The following is a 22329-nucleotide window of genomic DNA, read 5'->3' as shown; positions in this document are numbered from 1 at the left end:
CCTAACGGTGTGCGGGACCGTAGCCCAGCTTCATGGAGATGGTTGCGAATGGTCCTCGCCGATACCCTAGGAGCAACTGTGTCCCTAATTTGCTGGGAAGTGGCGGTGCGTTCCCCTACGGCACTGCGTAGGATCCTACGGTCTTGGCGTGCATCCGTGCGTCGCTGCGGTCCGGTCCCAGGTCGACGGACACGTGCACCTTCCGCCGACCACTGGCGACAACATCGATGTACTGTGGAGACCTCACGCCCCACGTGTTGAGCAATTCGGCGGTACGTCCACCTGGCCTCCCGCATGCCCACTATACGCCCTCGCTCAAAGTCCGTCAACTGCACATACTGTTCACGTCCACGCTGTCGCGGCATGCTACCAGTGTTGAAGACTGCAATGGAGCTCCCTATGCCACGGCAAACTGGCTGAGACTGACGGCGGCGGTGCACAAATGCTGCGCAGCTAGCGCCATTCGACGGCCAAGACCGTGGTTCCTGGTGTGTCCGCTGTGCCGTGCGTGTGATCATTGCTTGTACAGCCCTCTCGCAGTGTCCGGAGCAAGTATGGTGGGTCTGACACACAGGTGTCAATGTGTTCTTTTTTCCATTTCCAGGAGTGTAAAATTTTTAAAAAAATGAGTAAAAGATATTAAATTTTTTCTGAAATCATTTGCCTAAAAGCAAGAAATAATACAGATTAGAGAAACATTTCACAGATCTTCAAATTATTTTCAAAATCATGCACAGCAAGATAGATGCCAATTTAGAATTTAGAGTTCAATTTTTACTTATAATCTTGGAATATTAAACAGTGCTACAGGATACTTGTCTGATGGATCATGTAGATAGTGCAGTTGCTGTTGTGTGGCCTTGACATATTTCTATTATCTGTGCCCAAATGTGTAAATAATTCCAGTAATTCGTCACCCTTAAAAATTTTCTGTAGAGATTCCTTCATATGTCAACAAAGAGAAGGTGTGTGTGCTACAAGAAGTAATATCATGCTTATAAGTGCTGTTGCTATCATTGCTGTGTCATTCCGATTATCATCTGAATTTGTGTCAAATGTTTCTCCCGTCTGCTTCATTTCATACTTTTAGACAAACAATTTCACAAAACATTCTACTTTTTTTTCCATTTTGTTTTCCTTTATTTCATATGATCTTTAGGCTATTATGGCATCAACTGTACTTGTAACCTACTGTGAAAATATGTATTTCAATCAAAATCTGTAATGGAAAAGTTATGTTAAACACACCACTCCTGCAATTTATTGTTACTATTACATAGTTACTGTAATTGATGTTGTTATTGCTGATATTCTATGTATGGATATTCATGTTTTATGGATTGATTTATTCTGCATCCGCATGACTTTCTCACACATCAAATCTACAGAAAATGTGTACCATGAAGAAATGAACATTCCATGCTTTACTTCAGTGTAATTTTCGCCAGGTTCCTTTCTAACAATTTTGTTATTGTGTCTTACATAACAGGTTAATTCATTAATACTAGTAAAATGAAGTAAACTGTTTCACAGGGAGATTCCATGATGATGTTACTATGTTTCAAGGATGACAGACAAGGGTAAATCTACAAATTCCAAGTAAGGGACCCTGGTCTGGAAATGACAGTTCAAAGTTCTATGTGAAAACCATTCTTATATCTCCAACACTGGAATGTTTGTACCAGTGCTGCTGTTCTGAAGATTGCAGGGTATGCACTTTTCAAAGGCGGAAACAAAACAAGAAAAAAATATCCAGTAAACACAGGATCTAAAGTGTGTACCTTAAAAGCTGCAAACACTTTTTCACTTTCAGTACCGTGAAACATCTCTTCTACTGAAGATGTGCTTATAGGTCTCAAGGCATGCATTTCAGAGCCCACATTTATTGGACTTTTTTCTTGTTTTGGTCCATACTACCTCCAACAAAAATATAGGGACTAAAGGACTTTGATTAGAAGAGATGTGTTTCTCAGCATCTAATATGAGTAAGTTATGCAGAGGTATCACAATGATTTTCGTTTTCAACTTTCAACTTTGTAATTTCCAGACCAAGGTCTCTTACTTCAAACTGATACATTTACCCCTCTTCATCATCTCTGAAAGTTTCCAACATCTTCAGTGTCTTTTTTGACAACAAATCCATAGTTCCATGCTTTATTGTCCTGTTTAGCTTTCTTTCAATGGGCACTGTGTATTTTGCAACACATTCTTTATTCATATTAATGACACAGAAGGCAACTGAATGAAAATAATGTGAAGATATAAATGAAAGGTCTGAGCTAGCAAAGCTGCTGAACCACATGGTCAAATCATTCCTATCAAAAGCACACATAACTCTATAGGGTTCCACCGTAAGTCTCAGTTCTTATGCTCACTTTGCACACAGCCTAGATGACTGAAATTTTATGAACAATATAATGTGACACCATCAAGCACAAATGCTTTTCCAAAAGAGGTAAAATGTGTCAATGTTCTTAACTACAGATCATTCACAACCACACTAACACCGAAGTGGAAACTATCTAGACCTTCTGTCATTCTGCTTATAATTTATTACAGTCAGAACTGCTATTTCTGCAGCAAGTTACATACAGTTCTGGAACTGTGTAACCTCCAATTGAAAAAGAAATGTACTGAAACTTAAGTGTTCTCTTCATCAACAGGAAGCCTACATGAAAGACTATATGAGAAAATATAACTGGCAAGATCACTCACTCATGAATTGTGTGTTGAATACTGACTTTGCAGCATATCCAGTACAAATTTATATAAGAAGTCAATGAGGAATGGAAAAGATAATTTTTTTAAGAGACAAATGAAGAATCTTATGTAGACAAGATCATTTTCCATTCTGTCTGTGTGTCTGTCAATCACTCAATGCATCAGCTGTATGTTGAGTTGTTACCTTTACTCCTTGCATTGTCTGTATTCTACCAAAAAATTATTTTCTAATACTGAACTCTTTAAATCTTTTATTATTATCATAGACAAGTTCAATGACACCCATACAAGTACCATGAAAGAGCAGAATCATAACCTTTCTACTTAAGATATTTTCCAATTTGAATAGGAAAGAGCATAAAAAATGCTTACCATCACTGCTTTCAACCAATTTTGTTCAGTGGGAGAGGGTTAATGGGATAATGGAAAAATTAAACATAACATTCCAACTAAAGATATGAACATACTGAAGCACTTGCAACAGAGACATATATTGTGTGGAAACTAGTACTTACACTTTAGGAACCAGTTCAAATCTCATCTTCTCAAGATTTGGGTCCTCTGCCAGTGTTGCCATGGCTACAGGATATGACACTTCATAGTCAAAATGAAAGTCTACACCAGCTGGTGGGCTACGGACAAAGGTTCGCCTGTCCTAGAATTTTAAGAAAACATTTGTTTGGTAGTTCAGAAAAAGAGAAGTTTCACCTGTAAATTAACATCACCTAATACTTAACAATTAAGTCTATACTGACACATTTACTGTGTGTGTGTGTGTGTGTGTGTGTGTGTGTGTGTGTGTGTGTGTGTGTGTGTGTGTGTGAGAGAGAGAGAGAGAGAGAGAGAGAGAGAGAGAGAGAGAGAGAGAGAGAATATACGAACCTGATCTCTCAACACAAAAGCTAGTTGAATTACAAAGGTTGCAGAAGCAGAAAACATTTTTTAAATATTTATGTTGTATTAAAGATCTTCTAAAGATGGTATCAACATGTAACATATGAGGGTATCACATCAAATCAATGCCCTGTATGGTTCACAAGATGGCTTGCACCAGAGGCAAAGAAGTAACATACAGCTTTCTTGCAGTATACCCAGTAGTAATGTAAACATTTCCCTATGGCTCTACTGCGATTTTAATGTTCAATTCACATATAATCAATTTCATGACTGTAAGCTGCACATAACAATGCACTGAATCTCAAAATAAATTGTGATGCTGTTAACTGAAAATGTTGACATAATTACCAAAATAAATTAAATAGGTGTAAAGCAAAGCACATGAATGTCCTAACCACAATGGTCTCCAAGAAAATGGCTTTTCAGCAATGTTTCCTAGATCTGATTCTTACCCATCACACAGGAATCCTGTTACACATTTGAGAATTGCACTGGCATCAATAGGGCAAAAAATTTATGTTCTTGAAATATTAGGTTGGTGAGAGTTTCCCTTGGTTGATATCCACCATTACTTGACAAAGGAGATAACCTCTCCCCCCTCCCCACCTCAATGTCTGGAAGCAGGCAACAATGTGACAAGCAGAATTGGTATTTCTTGTCTTATATAATGGCTATGTCAGCACCAGTGAAGGATGTTTTTTTGTCCCAAGTGGAAATGTACCACATTGCATCCCAAATGCTGCAAAGGGAGAAATTACACAGGGCCCTGGGTCAAATACACAGAATCAAAAGCAACAAAAATCAATATTCATAATAAGTGTTTATTTTTTGGACAGCAATAGGTAATGCTGAAGACTGTCATTCACATGGACTGACACTAAACTTGCATGTTAAATCAAAAATTTTCTCACCATGTCCAATTTAAAACAGTGTTTGGAAGTTAATCTTCTGAAATGTAGACACAGGATTTATGAAACTGTAAGTCAAACGAGACTACATTAAATATTGATGAGAATATGAAAAAGTAGCACAATGAGTGAGCTGTGTAGTACGAGAGCAATTCAAAAAGTAAAGGAAAATTTAAAGTAATTTTTCACTTGTAAAATAACTGCAACATAGTTCCACTACACAAACTCCCTCAACCTCCAAACACTTCACCAGTCTCTTGAAATGATACACACACCCTATCCAGTCACAAAGTGACCCCCTTTTCAAAAGCCTGAATAACCACCTACTGCAGTGCGGGACATCAAGAAGTGTCACTGAGGTTCTGGAAGGTACTGACATGGATGTGAAGCCATGCCGACTTCAGTGCCTTGGCCAACTGTGCTACGTTTCCTGGTTGAGAATACATGGCTCAATCAGCCTGACTGAGGTGGTCTCCCTCACAACTTCGTATGAACCCAGGGTGTTTGGTGGCCACAAGAGTACACTAAATTCATCCTGGCACTATCCAAACCACATACATATACTGAGAGCAGTTCAACACATTGCACTTTCCTGCTGGTAGATGCCATCATGCTAAGGAAAAATGAAATGCATGTAAAAGTGGGCATAGCCCCCAAGGATAATGTAACAAAAATTCGCAAGACCGTAACACTCTCTCCTGGTTGCAGGGTGTTGCTTTCAGACATTTCATGCTCCACACACCAATAGAAATCTGTCTGATGGGACATGAAACACAATTCATTTGCAAAGGCCCTCTGTCACCACTAAAGGGACATCCGGTTGCAGTACTTGTGTGCAAAATTCAAGTCTGACATCTATGAACAGCTGTCAGCATAGGTCCATGACCCACACACTTACTGCAGCAACATTCACTTGAGGAGATACGGTTGGAACCCCTTGGTTCATCTGGGCAGTCAGTTGCTCAACAGTGGTGTCTCATGCACATATACTTTAACCACAGTGGCACACCAACACTGTACGAACTCAGCTTTTTTGGAAATGCTTCCACCCTTGAGCTGAAAGACAATAATCTTGCCTCTTTGGACATCAGACAAATCACTCTGTTTCTACATTATGACAAAGAAAGTACTGTTTTGTGCATGTCCTGGACACACTTCATATACCCTCCACAGTTCATTCTGCCATCTGCCGTATGTGAGCGATTATTGCATATTGATATCTAACATAGGCAGTGGTCACATTAAAGTGACTTAATCGTGTAATTCTGTTCCAGAAGAAGCTTTGTGCCATCATCTAGATCCACTCTTGCACTTGCATTACATGCAGGTGCTCCTTCATGCAATCAAATAGGATAAATTCATCTTGAGCTAGACCATGACTGTTAAGTGGGTGCTCCAGCCACTCAAAACCAATGTTTTGAGGTTACTGGATTTTGTCTTCCCAGCAGTACAAAGACAGCTGAAGCAATATCACACCTTTTGAATGAAGCAATATCACAACTTTTGTAAACTTCCCTCTGCTATTAGTTTTTGATTTTTGATTTGAGATCACACATTAGCTCACAATTGCTACCCCTTTTTATTGTTTTACCTTTAGAAGTGTAATGAATTAGTAGCGTATCTTCCATATCCCGGAACACGTATGTCATCAACTTCTCTGTAGAATGCTGGCTTTTGAACTTTATTCTCTGGCAGTTAATCTGTTTTCCTAATGATGGACCCATGTCATGTCTTAAATGTGATTTCAATATTTCCAAGGATTCCTTTTTGCATTTTTCAGATGAGATGGCATTCAACAAATGTGCACATTGTGATAGTTTAGAAATTTGTGGACAACTGCAATCACTGACCACGGCTAATGTTGGACTCATGTGCAGTGACATCAATTCTCCCATGATGATCATCATAAGTAATTTGGTCATTGTGTCTATATTGCTATCTATTTTTTAAGCGAGTGGCGTACCCAAATGCTCTTCATTACAGATCAAGACACACTGACTTCTGAAATGATTTATACTCTCTTAAATTTTTTTGTTAAGTAAGAGAGCTATACCACACTGCAGGGGCATTCTGCAAATAATATCCACAACTTTAGTCCCTTCAGAGTATAGGGAATAATTACTCTTCAGTTTTTCCTTGGTGCATACAGAAAACAAGGCACTCATCATAATCTCAAATCACTACAAAAAGAGTTAATCACTGAAGCAATACAGCTGACATACAGGAACAACAGTGAGGTTAAGATTTGTTATTGTTGAGTCGCTACAGTCTACCAACGGAGCAGAAAAAGTGCCCTTACTTACTCACTTGTCTTTTTTCTCTGGATAACATATTTCTAATATGGGCTTGATTACTCTGTTATGGTCCTCTACAAGAGAAACAAAAAATAACTGGTATGGAAACACAAAATTATGTAAACCTAAAAAATGTCTGAAAATGCTGTTTTATCAAACCACAATCCTTTATCAGATTTTCTTATCTGGCTTAAAGAGAACAGTTAACTGATAAGGCAGTTTAGTTACATTACTTATTTTTGTGTTGGAGGATACTGACAATTCTTTGTAACATGAGTGGTTTTATGAACTGGACGCATTTGTGGTATGGAATCCAATGAATCACTTGATTTAGTGATGTAAGTCATCTGTAATGTCATACTCCACAAACATAATTAATATATAAGGAAAAAAGTACCGTAGAAAGTGTGAGGCATTCTTCTTTGAGAGATTCTTCATTAGCACAGCCCACCCATGGAGGAAAGGCAGGTTCCGCACCTTTTGCTTGTTTTTCCTTGATGAATGATTCCTGTTCTTTGTTGAAGTCTCCAAGAAGGCTCTGAAACACAACAAATATATGTACTAATCTCACTGTTGATTTTTGAACAAGAATTGTCTGACCCGTTGCGTAGAAAAATCAATATGAATTATGTTACAGTCACAAACTTTTGTACCAAATCTTGGCCCTTCACGTGTCTAGAAGGGCCACGTGAGGCTGCTAGGAGGTGTTTGGGGGAAAGACTGCTTCATTCCACATTTTTGTGCTACTGACTTACATGCAAATAACTAAAGTTTAATGGTGTTGACCTACTACAAAATAAGAGAAGTTCAAAAACACTGAATGAATGTGTCTCGAAGAAGGGGGGGGGGAAATTGTCTGACTGATACAAACTTCAGTCTGCTACACATAAGTAGCCATCATAATCAGCTGTCTCTTCAAAAACATGTGTTTATGCCAGTGACTGTTAAACTTTTTATTTCCACTATTGCAATTTCGGCCTCAGGCCATCATCAAGTGCAGATTTTTTGGCTTTAAACCATTTCTACTTTATACAAGCTGACACATTTGTATGTCATTGTCATTTGTTGTTACGTACATTCGTAACACTGCTAAATAGTGTGAGCACACATGTCTGTATATCATAAAACAGCACAGTCTGCACATACGTATGTTCGTTCAGCCATCACTAGTAACTTTTGCACTAAACCACAGCAGTGAACTACTGTTTACAGTCTGTGATTTGTTGATTTCGGAGAGAAGTTCTTCAGCATTGATAGGGAAATAATATTTTGTAAACAATGAGAAGTTAAAGTTCGTGAAGAAAAGCAGTTTAATGTGCAACAACACTGTGATACAGCCAGACACAGCAGCTTTGTGAAGAAAAGAGGTGGACAGCAGATAAACACTTATTTGAGCAAACAAGTCTATCTACAATCGCGTAGTCATCCTCAAGGGCCTGTGTGCAATTTGTCTTGCAATTCCCAACTGGAGAAGCTGAAGAATCTCTGCTTCAGACAGTTCTTGGAGAGGAAAACAGCAGATCCAGAATGCTCACGAAAATATGAATTAGTGTTGGTGACCAAAAGATTTGAGTGTTGGTTGATTGGTTTGTTTGAAAAAAGGGGGGAGGGATCAAACTACTAGGTCATCGGTCCCTCATTCTGATTAAAATAATTCCACAATGTGCGAATAAAATAATCGAGACAAACAAAACACAGCAGGATGAAAGTAGAAAACCAGAAGAATGACAGAATGGCAACAAACACTAAAATAGACAAAAATTGGACCCGAAAACCACAGAGAGACACAAGAAACATGTAGAAGAGATCAAAACAAGAGAGCAGATTACCATAGCTGGCTGACCATGAGAATAAGAAGGAGAAGCCAGCCACTCTGCAAAGTTGTAAAGGGAAGGACTCCAGTTAAGACATAAGGGATTGGACACAAACTGCAATAGTAAGCTCTGACCTGGGCCGCCGATGTGGGAGATGAACCACTGTGGTTGGGAAAAGGAGATGGTAATTCAGACACGCAGGAGAACTACGAACATGTGCAATGTAACTAGCGAGCAGTTGTGCATGCCTAACCTTCAATGAAGGAACTCCTGCCTCCACCGGGACACTGGTCACTGGACTCATTCTGAAAGTTCCTGTCGCTGGGTGGACACCACCACAGTGGTGCAATGGGTTGAGTAAAGGCAACGCGAGGGCGCCACCGAACTGTAAACCCGACTCCCATAGTTATGGCGGGATTTAACAAGGGCTATGTATAGCTGCAGCAGTGGAGAGCGATTTGCACCCCAGTTGGTGTTGCTCGGGCAGCGGAGGGCACTGAGGTGCTCCCAGCACTTCTGCTTAGCTGACGAAAGTGAGGTAGCCAAGACAATCGGGCATCGAAAACCAATCCTAAGAATCCATATGTCTCCACTACAGTGAGTGGATCATCATTAAGGTAACGACAGAGCTGCATGACACACGACGTTGCGGATGAAAACTGGAAGCCATGGGCTAGAGCCCACGACTGTGCCTTCTGAATGGCTCCCCACTCAGCAGTACGAAATGCAGAAGTCATCTGCATACAGAGCAGATGAGACCGCCGGCCCTACAGCTGCTGCTGGACCATTAATAGCCACTAAAAATACAGAGACACTTGACATGGAGCCAGTATGCCACGTGACTCCAGGACCCAAACCGACCGACGACACACCATATGTTCCAGTACATTACAAAGGAAGTTGGTGCAGCTGATGGGCCGGTAGCTATCCACATCAAGCAAGTTTTGACTGGGTTTGAGCACCGGAATGATGGTGCTCTCCAACCATTGTGATGGAAAGATGCCATTGCACCAGATCCGGTTGAAAATGACAAAGAGACGTCACTTGTAGTCAGACAAGATAGTTTTTATAATCTGACTGTGTATCCGATCCGGCCCAGGAGCTGCGCCGAGGCAATGTGCGAGGGTCCTGAGGAGGTCCCACTCTGCAAATGGGGAGTGACCGGTTTCACTGTGGCATACAGTGAACGAGAGGACTTTCCTTTCCATCCGCCATTTGAGGGTGCAAAAGGCCACGGGGGATCATCTCCAACACAGAGGCTCGAGCATAGTGCTCAGCAAAGTGCTCGGCAATCGCGTTTGCATCGGTAGATAACACGCCACTGATGTTAATGCCAGGGACGCCTGTTGACATCTGGTACCAAAGAAGACAAGTGATCTTCGTCCGGGGTTGGGAAGGTGATGTATGGCACACAATGGTCGACACATACCTCTCCCAACACTCCTGTTTCCATCGTTTTATAAGCTGGCAAAGGCGAGCACGGAGCCCCTTAAAGGCTATTAGGTGCTCTAGGGAAGGGTGCCGATTATGTCACTGTAAATCTCGCCGACGTTGTTAATTGCCTCAGCGACTTCCAGCGACCACCAAAGGACTGTCTATCACCGGGCAGCACCTTAAAGAACATGGGATCGCATTTTCCACTGCAGAAACGATCGTTGTAGTGACCTGCTCAACTACAACATTGATGGCACCATGTATGGGAGATTCAGCAATGACAGCAGAAGTGAAGGTATCCCAGTCTGCCTTGTTTAAAGCCAACCTGGTTAGGCGTCCGTGAGCATGACGCTGGGGGAGAGACAGGATATGGTCACTACCACACAGGTTGTCATGTGCTCTCCAGTGGATAGATGGGACAAGCGCATGACTGGAAACTGGGATATCAATGGGCTTATATGTGCCACTTGCCACACTGAAATGTGTGGGGATTTCCTGCATCGTCCTTATCCTGACAGCCACAGCTGGAGGAGGGGTTCGAAGGGGCACAGGTTCACTAAATACTGAGTTCAGGACGTAGACGCAAACTGCACCTGGCACTCTATTATAGTCGCTACGGTTCCTGTAATATCCCTTATAGCTGCAGAGGTCAGTGGTTCGCATTACTGGAAACCAGGTTTCCTGGAGAGCAATGCAGCAAGCAGGTGTAAAGCTTAACAGTTGCCATAGCTCAGCCAGATGGTGGAAAAATAGAACGAGGGAAAAATGACTGCATATATGCCTCTGTACAAGCCCTAATCTCTCTTATATTATCTTTGTCGTCTTTCCGCGAAATGTAAGTTGGTGGCAGTAAAATTGTACTGCAGTCAGCCTCAAATGCTGGTTCTCTAAATTTCCTCAGCAGCAATTCACGAAAAGAACGCCTCCTTTCCTCTAGAGACTCCCAACCGAGTTCCTGAAGCATTTCTGTAACACTCGCGTGATGACCAAATCTACCAGTAACAAATATAGCAGCCCGCCTCTGAATTGCTTCTATGTCCTCCCTCAATCCGACCTGATAGGGATCCCAAACGCTCAAGCAGTACTCAAGAATAGGTCGTATTAGTGTTTTATAAGCGGTCTCCTTTACAGATGAACCACATCTTCCCAAAATTCTATCAATGAACCGAAGACAACTATCCGCCTTCCCCACAACTGCCATTACATGCTTGTCCCACTTCATATTGCTCTGCAATGTTACGCCCAAATATTTAATTGATGCGACTGTGTCAAGCGCTACACTACTAATGGAGTATTCAAACATTACGGGATTCTTTTTCCTATTCAACCGCATTAATTTACAAAAAGGGTCAAATGGCTCTGAGCACTATGGGACTTAACATCGATGGTCATCAGTCCCCTAGAACTTAGAACTACTTAAACCTAACTAACCTAAGGACATCACACAACACCCAGCCATCACGAGGCAGAGAAAATCCCTGACCCCGCCGGGAATCGAACCCGGGAACCCAGGCGTGGGAAGCGAGAACGCTACCGCACGACCACGAGATGCGGGCATTAATTTACATTTATCTATACTTAGAGTTAGCTGTCATTCTTTACACCAATTACAAATCCTGTCCAAGTCATCTTGTATCCTCCTACAAGTCACTCAACGACGACACCTTCCTATACACCACAGCATCATCAGCAAACGGCCGCCATTGCTTTCCACCCTATCCAAAAGATAATTTATGCAGATAGAAAACAACAGCGGACCTACCACACTTCCCTGGGGCACTCCAGATGATACCCTCACGTCCAATGAACACTCACTATTGAGGACAACGTACTGGGCTCTATTACTTAAGAAGTCTCCGGGCCACTCACATTCTTGGGAACCAATCCTATATGCTTGTACCTTAGTTAGGAGTCTCCAGTGGGGCACTGAGTCAAACGCTTTCCAGAAGCCAAGGAATATGGCATCCGTCTGATACCCTTCATCCATGGTTCGCAAGATGTCTTGTGAAAAAAGGGCGAGTTGCGTTTCGCAGGAGCGATGCTTTCTAAAGCCTTGCTGATGCATGGACAGCAACTCCTCTGTCTCGAGGGAATTCATTATATTCGAACTGAGAATACGTTCCAGTATCCTGCAACAAACAGATGTTAAGGATATTGGTCCGTAATTTTGAGGATCCGTTCTTCTACCCTTCTTATATACAGGCGTCACCTGCGCTTTTTTTCAGTCGCTTGGGACTTTACGCTGGGCAAGAGATTCATGATAAATGCAAGCTAACTAAGGAGCCAATGCAGTAGAGTATGCTGCGTAAAACTGAATTGGAATCCCATCAGGACCTGGTTATTTATTTTCAACCCATTCAGCTGCTTTACAACCCCAGGGATGTCTATCACGATGTCCTCCATACGGGAATCTGTACTAGACTCAAACGGCGGTACGTTTGTACGATCCTCTTGCGTGAAAGATTTCTCAAATGCTAAATTTAAAATTTCAGCTTTCTTTTTGCTGTCTTCCATTGCCACGCAGACTGATTAGTGAGTGACTGGATGGAAACCTTCGACCCGCTTACCGATTTTACGTAAGACCAGAATTTCCATGGGTTTTCAGCAAGATCTTTTGCTAAGGTATGACGGTGGTAGTGGTAGAATTCTTCGCACATCACTCTTTTTAGAGCAGCACGAATCTCTACCTACTTTTGCCTTATTCTCCTGACCTTCCTTGTACCGCGAGTGCAACTGCCTTTGCTTCCTGAGCATTCTCCAGATTGCGCTGTTGAACCATGGTGAGTCTTTTCCGTCCGTAACCCACTTTTTCGGCACACACTTGTCCAATGCGTGATTTACAATGTGTTTAAAATTTTCCCATAATTCTTCCACTTCCATCGTACGGGAAGTAAATGAAGTCGATTCATTTACTAAGTGGAATGCTAACAACTGCTTATCTGCTCTTTCTAGTAAGAATACTCTTCTAGCCTTCTTGACCGACTTTTTAACTTTCGTAACCATAGTCGTAATGACAACATCATGATCACTAATCCCTGTCAACACTGAGCCCGTCGATGAGGTCTGGCCTGTTCGTGGCTACCAGATCTAAGATATTTCCATTACACGTTGGCTGTCGATTTAGCTGCTCAAGACAGTTTTCGGATAACGTGTTCAAAAGTAATTCATACGACGGCTTGTCTGTACCACCTGTAACGAATCCATAGATTTCAGTCTATACTAGGTAGCTTGGAGTCGCCTCCGACTAATATAGCATGATCCGGGTACTTCTGCGATACAGAATGTAGACTCCCTTTTAACGATTCTAGAACTGTCACGGTGGAACCTGGTGGCCGGTAATAACACCCCACAATTAACTATTCCCCCTTGCTCTGTTAAACGTGTCCAGATAACTTCACAATCACACTCTATTTCGACCTCAGTAGACACAATATTTTTGCCAACTACAATGAAAACACCACCTCCTATGGTGTCTAATCTGTCTTTCTGATACACGTTCCAACCCTCACTAAATATTTCAGAACCTCCTATTGAAGCAAAGCAAGCGCTGTATCATGTATAAGATACAGAGGCGAGCGAGTGCACGGGACTTACCCTAGTTCACTGCTAGTAGCGTCACGTCATCGTAACGCGCCTGCATATAGTATTGCACCACATTTAACATAAAAGTAAAAATTAAGATTTGTGTGTAAAACTTTGTTAAAGTATAGTTCTATGTAATAATGTTTCAGGTAACAAATCTTAATGTTATAAAATTAGTAGTTTACGTAAAATTCACGTTTTGAAAGAAAAATAGGAGGCGCTAAATAATGACGCTAGGAAGCCAAAATTTGGTGAGAAGGTGCAGTAAGAAGTCATTAATGAGTGGTGCTGGTTTCCAAAACCATAAAACTAAAATTGACTCCAGAATCCGCGTTTTTCGGAAAAATCAGAGGCGCGAAATAATAGAGCTACAATATTGAAAATTGGTAGGATGCTTCAGTTCACCCTAATAATAATAATGGAAATACCACAATCAGTTACCTCTTCTAGTTTTTTAGTAATTTAGTAAAAACTACTTTTGTGAGTAAAATGTACATAAGCATTATAGATTAAGTACTTTAAATTTTAATGATAAAACAAATTCTTTAAGACCAATGATCAGATAGGACAATTAACAAAGCTACACCAAGTTTTAGTCTTGTAGCATAATTAACAGCTGATACAAGTCTTGATAAAGCTATGGTTCAGAGGTAACAATCTACCGTTAGTTCCATTGTAAAAATTCTAGAGAGTAAAGTTTTAATTTTAGCGGGCTGAGATTTTCTACGTGCTTCTGTACTGCTCAGATGTATGTATACAAAAATTGAGAAGTTTGTAAAGCTATTATTAAATGTGATATTTAAGATTATGTGCCTGAGATAGCGATCATTTGGAGGCGGCAGGCATCTGCATAGGAACGGAAAGAACAGATGCTCTCTTGGCGGTACGCGCCGGAGCTATATAAAAAGAGCGGCAGAGGCAGTAGTAAGCTCACTCCGCATTAGACCAACGCCTAGTCCACGCGAGCTTAACGTCCGATCGCGCCTCGCCTCGGGTGACGTCATAGCGGGCTGTGACATGCGCGTACTTAGCAATGTAAACGGACATTGAAAATCGCGAGGACTGTATACCGTCCTGGATCGTTTAGACTTCGGTAACAAACTGTTATTGTGCCGTCCGTGTGAAGTATAATTCCGCGTGGCAAGTGGTGACTAACTCCACTTTTAAGGCGAGCATTAATTTTTTTTTTTTTTTAACATTATTGCGAACTATTAATAGAGCACCGTTAGTTAGAGTAATGAACTATTTGGGAGGAACTTGCTGTAGAAGTCGCCTCTGAACTATTAAACGATTGGCTGAATTAACAATATTTAATGTCTTTAGCATTTTCAGAAGTTTCGAGTAATTTGTGTGAGCCTTTAAGATAATAAAATCTTGTTTGGAACTTTAAATTTTATTGAAGCAGCCCTAATCCCGTGAAGAACTATGGATATTTTTCGTTTAGCTGGGCTGTACAGGAATGTGGCCGTGCAGACTGGGAACTAAGGTCAGTAAGTTTCCCTTCGCTTTCTGACTGGCCACCAAATTAGTTGCCAGGCTCGCGTGATTTAAGGTGGCAATGTTCAACTTTCATTCAACACTAAACAACGACTTCTTCGCCGTCCCACATATGTTGCATCGGCAATAGTCTGTTACGTGAAATGAACATTCAAACAACTCATTCGACAACTTCTTCGCCGCCCCACATATGGTGCATCGGCCGGGAAAACTGAATTAAAAGCAAATAAAAGTGCTCGATGTGTGAAAGCGATTGGTATAAATTAACGAACTCGGTAGGCAATAACAGGACACTGAATTGAACTAGTGTGGGAACAGTGTTACCAGTAAAGGCGGGTGTAGTGTATAAACAATAAGTGTCTACCGCTGTACGTGGGTTAGTGACGATGGTGAGGAAGGCGACGATGCTGGATCGCGGCTGCCGACGGCGCTGAGACTAAAGGAAGACGGTGCGTCATCGCGGAGCTGCGCTGATCTGCGAGACAGCTGCCGGCTGCGCCGAGCGGTCAACGGTGCCTTGCTGCCCCCCCCCCCCCCCCCCCCCCCCCCCTGGAGCTATTGCAGTAGGCGATTCCTGTGGCGGTACTCGACGCTACAGCTGCTGCTGCTGCCTTCAATACGTCGCGACGCGTCGCATCACGATTGCTGGTACACCGCGACGACATCATTCGTCGAAATCAAGCATTTAAGTTAAGTCAAAGACTTTTAAAATATTTATTAACTGCTGCTAACAAACTAAAAGATATGGAAAGTAGTGTACATTTCAGAAGGGAACCGGTCTCTGACCAAGAATCCTCAGGATCAGGAATTGAGTTTAATGAGGATGGTTCCATTAATCCCTCAAATATTGACCTAGAACGTAATTTGTCACCAGTAAATTATGACTTTAATTTAAATGAGAGTGCAGGGATGCAATCAATAAGTGAAATAGAAGTCAAAAGGGAGCCAGTAGAGTTGCTAACTTTGTCAGGTAGTGAAACTGAGCTCAATATATCTCCAGCTCAGTCAAGTCAAGAGATACAAAGTATCAAGGTAGAAGCTCCGGATTGGATGCAAATACTGTTTGCCAAACTCGAATCAAACCAAAATAAAATTGAGGCTAAAATTGAAAATAGTAATAAAGAACTAAAAGAAGAACTGCAATCAAAATGGAATAGTTTGAATTATAAGATAGATGCTATTCATCATGACATTCAAGTAAAAGTAGGGCAACAGTTAACTAAAATGCATAGTACTTTCAAATGTGAAATAGATCAAATTCAAAAAAATTATCAAGAGGCAGATGAACTTTTGGAAGTGAGGTTGTCCGAAAGATTGAGCAACGAGTCCAAACTTTGCTCTGACAAAGTTAAAGAGGTACAAATTAAAGTAGATACTTGTCAGAAAAACATTGAGAAAGTAAAAGAAACCTGTACCGAAATTCGTGGTGCAGTGGAACAAAGATGTTCTGCCAGGATAGAAGCAGTAGAGTCACAAGTAGAGGAATTAAATACTAACATTGCTAACCTAGAAAATAGAGTAACCTCTGTTAATTCTAGTCATTCTACTGTACAGCATGTGACTTCAGTTGACGCCGCTTTTATAGGGTGTCGACAGTTTTTGCGCTTTGATCCTGATAAGTACATTCACCCTCTTGAATTTTGGAATGACTTTGAGGATGTTCTCCCCAACACTTGGTCAGAAAGAGAAAAAATTTCATTTATAAGAAGTCATTTGTCAGGTGATGCTTTGCGATGGTCAGCGGATGTAATGATCAAATGTAAAACTTTATCTGAATTTAAGTCTGCATTTCTCAACGAATACTGGTCACATAACAAACAAAATGATGTGTTAAGGGAATTCTGGAGTGGTAAGAAGTTTTTCCCAGGGCGTGAATCAGTAAAGGATTTCGCTAGGAAGTGGGTTTCAAGACTGTCACATTTGACAGAAAAGATGAAGCCAGATATGATCATTATGGGTTTAGAAGGTAAGCTGCCGTGGTACTGGCAGAAGAGGATCATTTCCGCCCCTAGAGATAATATAGACAAATTTATTGAATATCTGGAAAGAGTGGAAAGAGTAGCTGCTGCTGAGGAGCAGGTGCAGCAGAATAACAAATCTTCTAACAATCACGTACAAAATAATGGAAACGTGAACGTTAGAAATATGGAAGTTAGGCACACCAAAACAAACTATCGAAACCAAAGCCGTGGCAGAGGAAGAGGGGGTAGATACTCACCACGCTTTCGTAACAACTACTATGACGAAAGTGGAGAAGTAAATACTATGCCATTAAGACAAGAAGGGAGTCATGATGCTACTATATCTAGTGGTGTCACAGATGAACACAACAGGCCGCGTGTGGGAAACTAAATCCCGTCTATGAGGAAACTGGCGCTCACCAGGCGGTAACAGTAACACAGCCAGTAACGGAAACACAGACAATCAGCCAACATACACAGACAGACAACATGGATGACGAAATAAATACAGATAATACCAGTGATGTGTTAAGCCACTCTCACAAAATAGTGGATAGTATTTTGGATACACTAGAAAAATGGGTCAAGGAAGAACAGGAACTCAAGGTAGATAATGGGGAAGAAATAGATAATGGGTTTGAGTCTGATGGGAATAATGATGAAGTAAAAGCTTACATCTTCGATGAAAATGGCAATCTAAAAGCTGAAGTAGAAGTAGCAGAAGTAGAATCAGTACTGCAAAACTTTAGAGAGGAGGAAATGATGAATGAAGGGGGTAGAAATAGTAACGAGGTGAAAGAATCTAGTAGCTGTGTAAACGTGCCACAAATGGTTGAAGGTGACGACATTCTTATGAACAGCAATATTGCGCAGGGACGCAGTTGCTCAGAGGTAGAGGATAGTTTGGCTGATGTGCAGCAAACAAAAGTAGAAAAAGTCGTCAGATGCTTCGATTTAAAGTTAGTGGACAGATTAGAGAAAGCAGCTAAGATTATAGAGCATGATGAGTCCCAGGATGTAAATGTAAATGTAATTGCAACTGATCAGAATTACTTTAGCTGGAAGAACATAGAACGAGATTTATTAGACGAGGTGTGTGAGCAACCTGTTCAATGTAAAATAACTCACCCTGTTATCAAAGTAAACATATCAGGAGTCACTGTGCGTTGTCTGCTTAACAGTGGCAGTGAAGCAAGTGCTTTATCACAAACATTTTTTGACACCATACCCAATAAAGAGAAGTTAACAGTTATGAAAGTAAGTGGCTTAAAGATTATAGGTGCTACTGGAAAAGTCTCTAGACCAGTTCAACACGAAACTTTGATACCCATTGGTATAAATGACGTAGTAATAGATCATCCTTGTTTGATTGTGCTAGGCTTAAGTGTTGATATGTTGATTGGTACTGATTTCTTATCAAAGTACCAGGGAAAGATCAATTTTGATCAGAACAACTTAATTTTAACTTTACCTGACTCTAAAGTGATAAGAGAGTCTTTTATAGGAAGTCATATAGGCGGTAGTAATGAAACTTGGGAACTGCCTATTAGAGTAATAAAGAATAAAGGATACTTGCAGGAAAATTTGGTTTTCAGTGAGAATGAGGAAAGTGCTAAGGTTGAAGAGAGACACATCCTAAAGGAAATAGAGGAAAAGGTACAATCAACAAAGCAAATTGCTGACGAACAAAGATCAGAGTTAAAGAGTGTGTTAACTAAGCATAGTAATGTATTCTCAACCGCACCTGGTGAAGTTAAAGGTTATGAATGCCATTTGAATATCAAGCCTGGGAAGGTATTTTTTAAGAAGCCTTATCCAATACATGTTGCAAGGAAACAAGCAGTGCGAAATGAAATTAAACGTATGTTGGCATGGGGTGTCATAGAGCAAGCAATTAGTGAATACAATAGTCCTCTTGTTGTAGTGCCTAAGCGTGATGGAAGTGTTAGATTAGTATTGGATGCACGCTGGTTAAATGAAATTGTCATCAGAGAAAGTGATCGTCCTCAAAATATGGATGAGAAGAAAGCACAGGCCAGGGCAAATATACGCAAAAGAGCTTTAGATAGGAAAAAGAGGCATGATGCAAGGGCTTCCCCCACTAGTTTTAAAATTGGTGAGCTAGTGCTGGTCAAAACAAAAGAAAAATCAAAGAAAATTTCTGCAGAAACTAAAAAGTTTATGCATGTATATCATGGACCATTTAGAATAGTAAGTAAACCTCATGCAAATGCCTATCGTTTGGAATATCCAAAGAGTAAGAGAGAACTAGGTCTAAGAAATATTGTGGATCTAAAGGAATTTAAAATTAACAGTAATTAATTACTGTAGGGAGTCTGCCACTCTTTGGCGGATACACGGTTTGGCGTACCGTGCAGTCCCAGCTGGGTGAAACTTTATTTCCTTTTCAAGTTTCATTCCCTTCTTCTGGTCTATCATAACAGGTAAGAATCACATATGTCTTCATGTTGTATATATGCTATTAGGTTTTAAGTATTCTTAGTAAGGATCTACCTAGTGAATGGCAAAACAAAAGTCTGAGTACCAATAAGAGGCAAACATGGCTAAAATAAATAAATTAAAATATTTCATGTAATTGTAAAGGGTTAGAAACTACAACTAAGAGAGACACTTTGCAGTATACGAAGTACGGTATGAATATGAATAATCCATGAGATTATGCAGAAGGTAGTATGTTGCTAGAAATAAGGTTGTCTGTAGGAAAACAGCGTAAGAAGGTAATGCTCATAGAGGCAAGCAATGGCGTTTTAGAATTAAATAAATGGAGATGTGTGAAAGTGGTGTGAGGATCGCACCAAATATATAGAAACAGGACGTCAATAGGCTGACAAAAGGAAAAGGGAGAAATGAAGTATTTTGAATCTGGAAGAAAAGGGAGAAAATGAATAGGTGAAGAAGTGAAGTAAGTAAATTGAAGTAAATGATGTAGGATTAAAGAATAATTCCCTCACGTCTCGTGAAATGGTGAAAAACGCTAAATCTTGCTTGAGGCAAATAAATAGTTAAACAGACAACAGAAACACACAAATATTGGAAAATGCAGAAATTTGGAATCGGTATACTGAAAATAACTAATTTCTTTAGTAATTCATACAATAAAGCAAAGTGCTGGTCAGCAAATGACTTCTTTGATGAACTAATCCATACGATAATTAAGCCAGAGTACATTAAAACTAAAAGGTTACTCAATTTTCTAAGTTGAAGCAAGATCTTAATATATTAATTTGCTAAAAGAATTTTCACTATTTAGGAACCTAAAAGATTATTTATGAAAGAAGAAAGTAGGAGCTATTGTATCAGATACGACTTAGTGCTAAATGTCTTTCTGACAACTTCACAATTAGTAAAATAGTGCCAGAATATAAACTATAAAATGTACTTTGTCTTACCTTAGATATAAGTTGAAAACAGAAACTTAGACTGTATTGTCTGTTTCTCAGGGACATGCAGGCTGCATGAATGACTGACAACAAGCGGTAGGGAAATTGGAAGTAGAGACGCAAACCACAGTGAATACAATTTCCTCCCACAATTTTGTCAATCAGTGAAATTAAATGAGTGTTACAATAGGACACCCACCACAGTGCCGAGTATTATAGTAAAAGAAAAATGTGAGTGCGTTGCAGTGATAAAAGTCGTGTGTATTTTCCTTTTCAGGAAGAGACTGATTTTAAAGAAAAAAAATAACTATTTTGTAACCATTGAAAAATTTATATTTCCATATAAATGTATGTAAATAATTTGTGAATGTCTTCTGTACTAGGTTTTCTATGTGTATATGAGTATGGTTATTTTGTGTATGTAGTAATAAGGAATTTCCTAAGAAAAAGCAACTTAAGTTGAAAGAGGTATACTAAAGTAATCCATCGCTTGTTTGTTCTTTTAGAAATTTAATTTTGTTCAAAAATAGATTTTCACGAAAATTAAAAAGGGGGTGATGAAGCAAAGCAAGCGCTGTATCATGTATAAGATACAGAGGCGAGCGAGTGCACGGGACTTACCCTAGTTCACTGCTAGTAGCGTCACGTCATCGTAACGCGCCTGCATATAGTATTGCACCACATTTAACATAAAAGTAAAAATTAAGATTTGTGTGTAAAACTTTGTTAAAGTATAGTTCTATGTAATAATGTTTCAGGTAACAAATCTTAATGTTATAAAATTAGTAGTTTACGTAAAATTCACGTTTTGAAAGAAAAATAGGAGGCGCTAAATAATGACGCTAGGAAGCCAAAATTTGGTGAGAAGGTGCAGTAAGAAGTCATTAATGAGTGGTGCTGGTTTCCAAAACCATAAAACTAAAATTGACTCCAGAATCCGCGTTTTTCGGAAAAATCAGAGGCGCGAAATAATAGAGCTACAATATTGAAAATTGGTAGGATGCTTCAGTTCACCCTAATAATAATAATGGAAATACCACAATCAGTTACCTCTTCTAGTTTTTTAGTAATTTAGTAAAAACTACTTTTGTGAGTAAAATGTACATAAGCATTATAGATTAAGTACTTTAAATTTTAATGATAAAACAAATTCTTTAAGACCAATGATCAGATAGGACAATTAACAAAGCTACACCAAGTTTTAGTCTTGTAGCATAATTAACAGCTGATACAAGTCTTGATAAAGCTATGGTTCAGAGGTAACAATCTACCGTTAGTTCCATTGTAAAAATTCTAGAGAGTAAAGTTTTAATTTTAGCGGGCTGAGATTTTCTACGTGCTTCTGTACTGCTCAGATGTATGTATACAAAAATTGAGAAGTTTGTAAAGCTATTATTAAATGTGATATTTAAGATTATGTGCCTGAGATAGCGATCATTTGGAGGCGGCAGGCATCTGCATAGGAACGGAAAGAACAGATGCTCTCTTGGCGGTACGCGCCGGAGCTATATAAAAAGAGCGGCAGAGGCAGTAGTAAGCTCACTCCGCATTAAGACCAACGCCTAGTCCACGCGAGCTTAACGTCCGATCGCGCCTCGCCTCGGGTGACGTCATAGCGGGCTGTGACATGCGCGTACTTAGCAATGTAAACGGACATTGAAAATCGCGAGGACTGTATACCGTCCTGGATCGTTTAGACTTCGGTAACAAACTGTTATTGTGCCGTCCGTGTGAAGTATAATTCCGCGTGGCAAGTGGTGACTAACTCCACTTTTAAGGCGAGCATTAATCTTTTTTTTTTTAACATTATTGCGAACTAT

The 22329-nt window shown here is 40.2% G+C and overlaps 1 protein-coding gene across 10 annotated transcripts in view; it reads right to left on the bottom strand.

Moving 5' to 3' along the window:
* The window catches only part of LOC126297640 (synapse-associated protein of 47 kDa-like), a 325546-nt gene that overhangs the window by 36920 nt on the left and 266297 nt on the right, over positions 1-22329 (bottom strand). For all 10 annotated transcript variants that reach the window (XM_049988670.1, XM_049988666.1, XM_049988665.1 and 7 more), the window contains exons 5-6: positions 7218-7358; positions 3237-3376 (exon numbers count right to left, since the gene is read on the bottom strand). In XM_049988670.1, coding sequence (XP_049844627.1) covers positions 3237-3376; positions 7218-7358 — 281 coding nt within the window. The remainder of the gene's footprint in view (positions 1-3236; positions 3377-7217; positions 7359-22329) is intronic.

This window comes from Schistocerca gregaria, chromosome X (assembly GCF_023897955.1).
Source record: "Schistocerca gregaria isolate iqSchGreg1 chromosome X, iqSchGreg1.2, whole genome shotgun sequence".
NCBI lineage: Eukaryota > Metazoa > Arthropoda > Insecta > Orthoptera > Acrididae > Schistocerca > Schistocerca gregaria.
Note: the sequence above shows the minus strand (reverse complement) of the source record. Positions and strands in the feature narration are given on the sequence as shown.